The sequence below is a fragment of the Zea mays genome, chromosome 4 (assembly GCF_902167145.1).
Source record: "Zea mays cultivar B73 chromosome 4, Zm-B73-REFERENCE-NAM-5.0, whole genome shotgun sequence".
NCBI classification, from domain to species: Eukaryota; Viridiplantae; Streptophyta; class Magnoliopsida; order Poales; family Poaceae; genus Zea; species Zea mays.
The window spans coordinates 19,437,207-19,449,089 of NC_050099.1; the positions used below are offsets into that span (position 1 = coordinate 19,437,207).

The 11,883-nt window shown below is 48.3% G+C and overlaps 1 protein-coding gene across 1 annotated transcript; it reads right to left on the minus strand.

Annotated features, from left to right (window-relative positions):
- Positions 1–7,013: 7,013 nt before the first annotated feature.
- LOC103652911 (berberine bridge enzyme-like 8) lies at positions 7,014–8,825 on the minus strand. The gene has a single exon (XM_008679903.2). The coding sequence runs from the start codon at positions 8,818–8,820 to the stop codon at positions 7,189–7,191; it is 1,632 nt and encodes a 543-aa protein (XP_008678125.2). The 5' UTR covers positions 8,821–8,825; the 3' UTR covers positions 7,014–7,188.
- Between the last annotated feature and the right edge of the window lie 3,058 nt (positions 8,826–11,883).

An 11,883-nucleotide genomic window follows, 5' to 3' on the forward strand; every position in this document is an offset into this window, starting at 1 on the left:
GGACAGTCCGGTGAATTATAGCGCGGCGGCTCTGAAAATTCCCGAGGCTGAGGAGTTCAGCACGAGGTCCCCTGGTGCACCGGACACTGTCCGGTGGCACACCGGACAGTCCGGTGCGCCAGACCAGGGAGCCTTTCGGGATGCCTTTAGCTCTCTATTTTGAACCCAACATTGGTCTTTTTAATTGGCTTGTTGTGAACCTTTGACACATGTATAACTTATACACTAGAGCAAACCAGTTAGTCCAATTATTTGTGTTGGACAATTCAACCACCAAAATTATTTAGGAACTAGGTGTAAGCCTAATTCCCTTTCAGTAACCCCCATCAGCACAAAGCTGCAAAGGCCTAATGGGTGCGATTAAGTCAAGGATCGGTCCATTCAAGGGACGCGATCGCGCCTCGCCCGAGCCCAGCCTCGGGCAAGGGCAGCCGACCCCGGAGGGTTTATGTCTCGCCCGAGGACCCCCTACGGCAACAAACGCACCTTCGGCTCGCCCGAGGCCTAGTGTTCACCAAGAAACAACCATGGCCAAATCGCCACGCCAACCGACCAAATTGCAGGGGCATTTAATGCAAAGGTGGCCTGACACCTTTATCCTGACGCGCGTCCTCCAGTTGACAGAGCCGAAGTGACCGTAGTCACTTCGCCGCTCCACTGACCAGCCTGACAAGAGGACAGCGCCGCCTGCGCCGCTCCGACTGCTGTGCCACACGACAGAGTGAGGCTGACAGCAGCCAAGCCCGGCCCCAGGCGCCATAGGAAACTCCGCTTCGCCCAACCCCAGGGCTCGGACTCGGGCTCAGCCCCGGAAGACGACTAACTCCACTTCGCCCGACCCCAGGGCTCGGACTCGGGCTCAGCCCCGGAAGACGACGAACTCCGCTTCGCCCGACCCCAGGGCTCAGACTCGGGCTCAGCCCCGGAAGACGACGAACTCCGCTTCGCCCGACCCCAGGGCTTGGACTCAGCCCTGGCCTCAGCCGACGGTCTCCGCCTCGCCCGACCCAGGGGCTCGGATTCGACCTCGGCCTCGGAAGACAGACTCGACCTCGACCTCGGAGGAGCCTCCACCTCGCCCAACCTAGGGCTCGGACCGACCACGTCACAGGAGGCGCCATCATTACCCTACCCCGAGCTGACTCAGGCTATGGGGAACAAGACCGGCGTCCCATCTGGCTCGCTCCGCCAAACAAGTAATGATGGCGCCCCGCACGCTCTATGACGACGGCGGCTGTCAGCCCCCTTACGGAAGCAAGAGGACGTCAGCAAGGACCCGACAGCCCCGACAGCTGTCCTTCCGCCAGGCTCCAGCGCTCCTCCGACGGCCACGACACCACACGAACCAGGTGCCAAAACCTCTCCGGCTGCCACGATGGCATGTACTTAGGGCACTAGCTCTCCTCCGCTAGACACGTTAGCACGCTGCTACACCCCCCATTGTACACCTGGATCCCTTCCTTACGCCTATAAAAGGGAGATCCAGAGCCCTCTTACAGAGTGTTGGCCGCGCGGGGAAGGACGGGACGGCGCTCGCGTGAGGCCGCTCGCTCCCTCCCGCGTGGACGCTTGTAACCCCCTACTGCAAGCACACCCGACCTGGGCGCGGGACAGACACGAAGGCGGCGGGATTTCACCTCTCACGCCCGTCTCCCTCCGGCTTCTTCCCCCTTCGCGCTCCGTCTCGCGCCGACCCATCTGGGCTGGGGCACGCGGCGACAATTTACTCGTCGGTCCAGGGACCCCCCGGGTTCGAAACGCCGACATATTTAATAGACACTAATTACATGTTAATAGTCTTAATCTGAAATACAGTTTTTAGTTTGAAATATAAAGCATAGTTTTGTTCGATGATTAGATATTTTATTTAAAAGATATAACGAAAAGAGAAAAAAACCTTCTCGAAGTCCATGCACATGCACCTGCTTCATGTGCTCACGGCTCTATTGCTCACGCGTATAGGTGTACATTTGGGTTGGCTCTGATGGGCTGACTCGAAGCACAGCCTAGACTAGGCACGGCACACACGAAATATTTTAGTGCTAGACCTTCTCGGCCCGATATATCGGGCCATGCTTGGAGCGTGGTTGCGGCCCACGTGCTGGCACGGTCACGATTCGTTTAAGATAGACATGAAATGGTCCATATAGAGGCACGAAAAGGACAAAAGGCCCATATATTTATTAAAATCACACTGCATTATATACTTTCATGTGCTTTATAAAGAACGTAAAGCTAGAGATGATGCTATTTAGATGTCTTTTTGCACCTTTAAATTGGGTATGTGGATTAATTTTATTTTTGTTATAAACATTACAAAATAAAATAAACTGAACTTATGAACTCTTTTCTGAAGCTTGTTATACCCTTTTTTCTTCTAACGAAAGGATTTTTAACGAGGCAGTCATTGCATAGCTCTAGTAACTTAATAGAAACATTAAATTTTCTTTTGGTCAAATTTTTTTGTCTTATTTTTTATTAAATCTATTTTGATATAAATTTCAGACTAGAAATTAAATTTCGGTCTCTTATAATTTCGAGCCATTCAAGATAAAGCCTAACATGTATAACCAATTACATATCAGATCGTGGGCTGAGAGCTAAGCCCGTGGGCCAGCCTAGCACGATCCGAAATAAATACAGACCATGCCAGCCCAAAATTCAAGAAGGCCTAAGCTTTCTGGCTTGGGCCGGACCGAACGTCGTCCCGAATGTATACTCACGTGGGCCAGTACAAACGTATTCGAATCGCGTTTCCTGAGCAACCCCCACCTACCCATTTTGCATTGCGTAAGCCAGCTTCAGAAACTAGTACAGCCTACCAAACAATCACCGTTGCATGTCCACAGCCTGGATAAGAGACTGGCCAGCCTATCAAACACCCCTTAAGGCTGTCTCCAGCAATATACTCTAAATTTCATCCCTTAAAAGAATATTCTCTGTCCTTTACAGAACTCTCTAAAAGATTCCATCCTCTATATCTTTTTCATCTCCAACAGCGTTCTCTAAATTCTGTTCTCTATACCTACAGTATTAATAGACTTCATTAAATACATTGTTTTTTATTTCACCAACTATATTAACAGTAATTTTGACGACTCATGAAAATAAATTACTCATACAGAATCCTAAAAATAAATTATTTATTCATTACGTAACTTTTTCATCATTACAACTAATTTATAAACATTCCTCCATCACCGTTGTATCATTGATTCCTTGTGATCTCGTCTAGTGTCGTACACCAAAAGTACGCATACATCACATCCCCGTACAGGAAATCGAGTGGAATTAAATGAGAAAGCTATGAGCACAGTATTTAGCGGAGGGCAAAGCAGCCCTAGGTATAGAGGACCCTGTAAGCCTTCGCTATTTTATCGGACGTGATAGCGCACGTTGTTGGAGGCATTGCGAACCATACCAAACGCTAAATATAGGGTACAGATCCATATACAGGCTACTGCTGGAGAGAGCCTTATCTCACTAGAATAGACGAATGCAATCAATTGACAAGTGGTCTGCCGTCGCCACGCCTTGGGAGCAAAACGCGCACTGCCCATCGGCCTACAAATTATGCTGACGCCATCGATAAGTCGTTAAGAACCTACAACAAGTACTAGTTAAAGAAATGAGTTTCCATCAAATAATATTAGTACCGATTGATTTAGAATCAGTAATAATATTAGAATCATCCACTACCAGAACAGAGTCTTTGCAGAGTGTCATAGACACTCGGCAAAGCTTTAATAAAACTCGAAAAATCTGGCTTTGCCGTGAGTAATGTATGCTGAGCGTTTTGCACTCGACAAAGAGGATCGTTGCCGAGTTTCTTTGTTCGCCGAGATTAACACTCAGCAAAATAATTATTTGCTGAGTGCCCGAGATTTTGCACTCAACAAACCTCTGAGCACTCGGCAAAGAACGTGTTTCCGGTAGTGATCCGGCTAGACACGACGTGCGGCAGGTGACCCATGGCTATGAGCCCGTATGCGGTGTGTTAGAGTCGGCTACGGCCAAGGATCAACTGCCTAGGGCTACAAGCAAGCTGGCTTAGAGCAAGTATAATAAGATAATGTTGGCAAGCTGTAAGAAATGTTACATTAGATTTGTGGTGATATGGAAGAGAGAAATGGAGAGAGAAGGAAAGCGGGTTGCTCACTAGTAGCCATCTAAAAATGGGTGGCTCACGGACTTCAAGACTCTTTGTGGGAGAAAGAAGTAGACCAAGTATTAAATGTATAGCTTGTATTATGATAGGCTTATTATATGAAAAGGCTTCTACTTGACTATACGTGGGATTACAACTCCACAAACTCCACTATGGACTATATTATGAAACTTGTTGTTAGGAGGCAAGGATGAGGATGTCGAGCACTAAGCCTACGAGCAACAGGCAACAGAACAGAGCGTAGATAGTTAGGCAGAGCAAGAAATTATGTGAACTACTTAACTTAAGTAATTAAGTTAAATTCGTATTTGTCTCATTGTTCGTACGTGAATCTATGGTTGCATTTCTATTTTCATTGATTCAATATTTTATTGGTATGACAAACTTCACAATGTCAAAAAAACTATACACACATTCTTTTCAAGTTCAAGTTCTTAACTCCATAAGCTAGTGAGAGCACAACTCAGCCAAATAAAACTAGGGTAGAGTTTATTCATTCTAACATAATTAGGGACCTTAGAAACCACAAACCAATTAATGATTATCACCCTAAAATTAGAGATCAAGTAATGAGGGCATATGCTTTAATGGCCGAGCTCAACCTCATGATCTTAAGTTTCCTGATAAATGGATGAGTGGTGTATGAAGATCATTTCAGAAGACTTGGTTTGGTGAATTTGATTGGATCGAGTATATTGAGTCTAAGGATGCAACTTATTGCTTATATTGCTATATGTTCTTTAATTTTGTAAAGCATGAAAAATTTGGAAGTCTTGTCATTACACATCAAGGTTATGTGATTTGGAAGAAAGATAAGGATACTTATAAAAATCACAATGTTTGCAACACTCATGTTAAATTTTTGCTAAAGTGTGACGACTTTATGAACCAAAGGACAAATGTGGGTAGAAACTTTGTTGAACTAAACACGGAGGAAGGAAAAATTTGTGAGATTTGTTTGGTATCTTCTTTAGATGTTGTAAGATTTCTCGTTTTGCAAAGGGATGCTTTTCGTGGACATGATGAGACTTCTACTTTCCCCAACAAGGGTACATATAGAGAGATGATTGGTCGGTACAAAGATAAGGTTGAAATAGTGAAGGAGGCATAAATAAGGTGCTAAAAATTGCAGATAGAATTGAAATAATGAAGGAGGCATAGGAAAATGGAGAACTTTGATTTGGTGTTCATCATGCATTTGACGATAGAATTGTTGAGCATGACCAATTTTTTGTCATGTGTTTTGGAAAGGAGGGATCAAGACATAGTTTAAGCAATGCAATTAACCAAATTTGTGAAAGATGGCTTGCAAGACATGAGGGACAATAAATGGGAGCCATTACTCAAAAAGTGAAAACATACATTATGTAAGAAGAATGGTATTGAAGTGCTAGATACGGATAAGAAAATAAATGTTAGAGGGATATCTAGATAAAGAAAACAAAAGGTAACAAACATGCATTGCTAGCATGTTGAGATTTTTCTTGTTGTCATTGATCACTTTAGTGAAATAAGTGCAGAGTTATTAGTATGCATGGATTCTTCTAACCAAAGGAAGTCCTCCAATTTTGATGTGGACAAATTTGTGAGACTAGCTGAAATTTATTATGAGGATTTTGATATTGGCGACCTTATTGCTTTGCCAACTCAATTTGAAGTATTCATCAACTGCGCTAAAAGCACCCTAGAATTTCTTAGTTGTGCAGAACTTTGAAAAGTTGTTGAAATTATGGTTGATATTAAAATGAACATATCTTATTCGATTGGTTTATCATCTCATTGAGCTAACCTTAATACCATCAACGACAACAGTTTCAGTTGAAAAGGATATTTTCAGCCATGGCCTTCATAAAGTCATTTGCATAGTAAAATAGACAATGGACGACTCCATGACTAGATGATATGCTATAATAAACATGAGATATTCAGAAATTTCGATAATAAAATATAAAAAATGGTTCCACAGATGAAAAAACATCGTACGTTAGTGCATAAAAATTGGCAGTACGCTCCATTTTCTTATAAAATCCAAAATTGGACATCCATGTATGTTCTAATCAATTATGTCCATCTGTATAGCTTGCTTCTTCTAATAAATAATGGATGCCACCGTCATGTAGGTGTGGTATGATCACGGTCCAAATACATCTTCACAAAAAGTTAGCGCTCTTAATAAATTTTAGTTTAAAAATAAATAAAAATAGTGTTAGATCAAAATCAGATTTGATTCTTAAATTTTATAGTATAAAATTTAGACCATATTATCATCCTACCGTCATGAGTCGTCTATTAGTTTGTAATCTGGGCTTGTGGTATGGATAAACTGCTGCATTTATTTTTCATGACGGATTTTATAATTTTATTCTAACGTTCACGTGTTTTGATATAAGACTACTTAAATTATTATACTAGTTCCGTTCTTTTTTATTTGTCATTGGGTTGTTACAGTTAAATTATTATACTCGCTCCATTCTTTTTTATTTGTCGTTGGGTTATTACAGTGAAGCAATATTGATGTAGCGTTTATTTAAAGGATTTTTGGTTTCTAGAGACTAATTTTTAGTCCTCTATTTTATTCTATTTTAGTGCCTAAATTACTAAATATAAAAACTACAACTATATTTTAATTCTATATTTAACAATTTATAAACTAAAATAGAATAAAATAGAGAAATTAAAAATTGGTCCATATAAATCAAACACCCACTCAATCCTATATTTTTTTAGATGCGCCACTTATATGATATAGAAGTAGCGCAACATAGTAAAAATCGACTAAGGGGATGTTTGGGGCTAATTTTTAGTCTCTTTATTTTCTTCTATTTTAGTTTGTAAATTAAAAATATAGAAACTAAAAGAATATTTTAATTTCCATAAATAGCATGTAAGAACAAAAATAAAATAAAATAGAGAGACCAAATATTAGTTACTAAAACCAAACAACTTGACGCCACTGGGAATCCTCCCAAAACAATGCATATCAAGATGCAAATGTCAACGCGCTATGGCCTAAAAAATGTCTACTTGGGAAGTGGCGGTATGCTCTGCTCGTTCCTGAAGTAGTCAGTGGGATCCACTGCCGCCTTCACTGCCGCCAGCCGCCGGTAGTTCCCCATGAAGTATCTCTCCGCCCACGCCCTGGCGCTCCAGTACGATGACAAGCCGTCGCTGCCGATGACGTTCTGGCCCATATCCAGGTCGCGGTAGTTGGCGAACGCCTCCCTGGGATTGCTGGTGACGAACTGCGCCATGAAGCCGTAGAGGCCGTTGAGCCACCCAAGCGCCGCCGCCGCCTCCGTGCCGTTGGCACCGCAGCACCAGTTGGAGCCGTACTGGATGTTGAACAGCACGCCCCTGCGGTGCGGGTACGGCGAGGTGGTCATCGTGTTGGCGCCGCCGACCGCCGCGCCGTGCGGCTCCAGGATGATCTGCCCGTTGCCGTTCTGGGAGAGCCACTGCTGGTACAGGCTGTCCCACCCGGCCTTGCCGACGGCGCGGCGCACGTAATCCGACTTGCTCTTGAAGTAGTAGTTGCCCACGTTGTTGGTTCGGTTCAGGAGCGCCTCCACCGGCGTGTCGGTGTTGCCGAAGTAGATGAACGCCATCGCGCGCAGCCAGCTCATCTCGTGGCAGTCGGCCGCCGTGGTGCCGAGCTCCGGGAAGAGGCCGCGCATCGTGTTGAGGAGGTCCGAGCACCCGCCGAGGAAGAGCGTCTGGAAGAAGGCCTGCCTGTACTGCAGGACGACCCGGATGGTGAGGTCCGGGAGGACTGGCGGCTGGAGGATGGTCGTCTCCCACTTGGCGACGAGGTCGGCGGCGCCCTGCTCCATGGTCCTGAGGACGTTGACCACCGTCACCGTCGGCGGGACCTTAGACAGCTTCAGCCGCCACGCCACCACGACGCCGAAGGTCTCGCCGCCGCCGCCCCGGATGGCCCAGAAGAGGTCATCCCCCATGGCGAACCTGTCGAGGACGTCGCCGTTGGCGTTGACGATCCTGGCGTCGACGACGTTGTCGCCCCCGACGCCGTACTTGCGCATCATGAGACCGATGCCGCCGCCGCTGATGAAGCCGCTGACGCCGACCGTCGCGCACGCGCCGCCCGGGAACAGGAACCCCGGGTTGGTCGTGCCCACGGCGTAGTACAGCTCGCCCAGCGTTGTGCCGGCGTCCACCCACGCGCTGTCGTCCCCGGGGCGCACCTGCACGCCGCGGAGCCTGGCTAGGTCCAGCACCGCGAACACCTCGGGCTGGACGGAGCGGTAGGAGAGGCCCTCGTAGTCGTGCCCACCGCTGCGCACGCGGAGGCGCACACCGTTCCAGCGGCCGCAGCGCACGGCGGTCTGGACGTGGGAGACGTCGGACGCCGTGATGATGCACAACGGCCTCACCGTGGTGTTGGTCACGAACTTGGGGTTCTGCACGGAGGACTGCAGCACGGAAGTGAAGCTGCTCGAGCTCTGCTGGTACACCAGCTCGCTCGGCATCATCGCCGACAGGCATTGCAGGAAGGAATCGGAGGAAGCTGAGCAAGGTAGCAGCGAGGTATTGCAACACAACATGCACAGGATGAGAACTACTACAGCTTTCCTTCCGGATGCAGCCATTGTTGACCGATGGTATTGCTGCATGCTTCGTTCTATTGGTTGCATTGGTTCTATATATAGCAGTGTGCCAAGTGTACTATATAGGTCTAGAGCCTTTCACACATGAAGTTCATCTATATAAAATTGGTCGCATTCGTTCTGATGGATCCAGCCTGTCTTTCTATCTTACATTATGAATCCAGAGCGTGCAAATTGCTGTCTTTAATTTCTACCATAGCAGTGCATGGTAGAATACGAGCTGGCCGGGCAAATTGCTTGAGCTCTACTTGAGTATTCAAAAACGATATTTAAATATAAGAACTGTAGAGAACGTAATAAAACAGTTTTTCATTAAATATACTTACATAAATTTAGTAAACATTATATTGTTACTTGTTATTGTCAACGAATCACTATATATTAATCGTATGGACGATAGCGTACGACAGAAAATAAAGTGTTCTACAATCTCTAGGATACTACTAGGGATGGTAATGGGTACGGGTATAGATAAATAACCACAGATAATTATTCATTGGATATATGAGTATGATGAAATTTGGTATCCACAGGTACGGTTATAGATATAATAAGGTATCCGCGGATAATTTTTTCGCGGGTATGGATATCCAGTATTCATACCTGTTACCCAATGTATATCTGACATGTGAGCCATCTGGATTTAATATATTATCTTAAATTCTTATTTTTTTAAATTTTTATCCATGACATGTTGTTTGGTGCTGAAATTATCATTTAATGTTGTTGGAATGATAATTGTTTTTGAAATGTGATAAAATTGTTGTTTGATATTGAATGCTAAAATTGTAGTGGACGGACGGGTAACATCCATCGGATAGCGGATACCCGATGGATACGGTATGGACCACGAACGTTTATGGATACAGATATGTATTAAGTTTTGTCTCGCGGGTATGGATTCGCGAACTATATATCCACCATATTATCATCCCTAGATACTAGTGTACTACAAGATAGAGTGAGTAGATCATTGTCGGTGTTTCGAAACCCGGAGGGTCCCTGGACCGACAAGTGAATTGTCGCCGCGTGCCCCAGCCCAGATGGGTCGGCGCGAGGCGGAACGCGAAGGGGGGAGAAGCAGCCGGAGGGAGACAGGCGTGGGAGGTGGAACCCGCGGCCTTCGTGTTAGCCCCGTGCCCAGGTCGGGTGCGCTTGCAGTAGGGGGTTACAAGCGTACACGCGGGAGGGAGCGAGCGGCCTTGCGCGAGCGCCGTCCCGTCCTTCCCCGCGCGGCCAACCCTCTGTAAGAGGGCCCTGGACCTCCCTTTTATAGGCGTAAGGAGAGGATCCAGGTGTACAATGGGGGGTGTAGCAGTGTGCTAACGTGTCTAGCGGAGGAGAGCTAGCGCCCTAAGTACATGCCATCGTGGCAGCCGGAGAGGTTTTGGCACCCAGTTCGTGTGGTGTCGTGGCCGTCGGAGGAGCGCTGGAGCCTGGCGGAGGGACAGCTGCCGGGGCTGTCGAGTCCTTGCTGACGTCCTCTTGCTTCCGTAAGGGGGCTGAGAGCCGCCGTCGTTATAAAGCGTGCGGGGCGCCATCATTACTCGCATAGTGGAGCGAGCCAGATGGGACGCTGGTCTTGTTCCCCGTAGCCTGAGTCAGCTCGGGGTAGGGTAATGATGGCGCCTCCTGTCGACGTGGTCGGTCCGTGCCCTAGGTTGGGCGAGGTGGAGGCTCCTTCGAGGTCGAGGTCGAGTCTGTATTCCAAGGTCGAGGTCGAGTCCGAGCCCCCGGGTCGGACAAGGCGGAGACCATCGGCTGAGGCCAGGCCCGAGTCTGAGCCCTGGGGTCGGGCGAAGCGGAGTTCGTCGTCTTCCGGGGCTGAGCCCGAGTCCGAGCCCTGGGGTCGGGCGAGGCGGAGTTTCCTATGACGCCTGAGGCCGGACTTGGCTGCTGTCAGCCTCAATCCGTCGAGCGGCTCAGCAGTCGGAGTGGCGCAGGCGGCGCTGTCCTCTTGTCAGACCGGTCAGTGGAGCGGCGAAGTGACTGCGGTCACTTCGGCTCTATCGACTGGAGGGTGTGCGTCAGGATAAAGGTGTCAGGCCACCTTTGCATTAAATGCCACTGCGATTTGGTCGGTTGGCGTGGCGATTTGGCCAAGGTTGCTTCTTGGTGAAGACTGGGCCTCGGGCGAGCCGAAGGTGTGTCCGTTGCTGGAGGGGGTCCTCGGGCGAGACGTAGATCCTCCAGGGTCGGCTGCCCTTGCCTGAGGCTGGGCTCGGGCGAGGCATGATCGCGTCCCTCGAATGGACCGATCCTTGACTTAATCGCACCCATCAGGCCTTTGCAACTTTGTGCTGATGGGGGTTACCAGTTGAGATTTAGGAGTCTTGAGGGTACCCCTAATTATGGTCCCCGACAGTAGCCCCCGAGCCTCGAAGGGAGTGTTAATACTCGCTTGGAGGCTTTTGCCGCACTTTTTTGCAAGGGGACCAGCCTTTTTTGGTTGCATTTTGTTCCGGTGGGTGCGCGCGAGCGCACCCGCCGGGTGTAGCCCCCGAGGCCTCGGAGGAGTAGTTTGACTCCTTCGAGGTCTTAGTGCGTTTCGCAACACTTCGGCTGGTCTGGTTGTTCCCTCATGCGAGCTGGTCGTAGCCCGGGTGCACGGTCGGGTCCCAAGTTCTCGGGCTAGTATGTTGACGCTGTCAACGGTTTGGCCGGAGCCGGGTTTGCGAGAGCAGCCCCCGAGCCTCTGCACAGGGTGAGAGGACGATCAAGGACAGACTTGACTTTTTTACATACGCCCCTGCGTCGCCTTTCCGCAAGGAGGAGGGGGAAAGCGCCATGTTGCCCTCGGAGGGCGCCGAACATGGTGTCTCCGGTGAGCTGCTGGCGGGTAATCCGAGTGGACGCCTGTGCCCCATTTGTTAGGGTTCGGCTAGAGGCCCGGAGGCGCGCTCCAAAAGTACCTGCGGGTGATCTGCCGGACCCGGTCCCCTTTTGACGGGGTCCGAGGGCTCGATGCCTCCCTCTGATGGGATTCCGTTACAAGATCGCTCCCGCTGGTCTCAGAAATGTCCTAGGGTACCTCGGGAGCGTAGCCCGAGCCTTGGTTATGTATCGAACGTACCCAGGGTCATCCCTCGC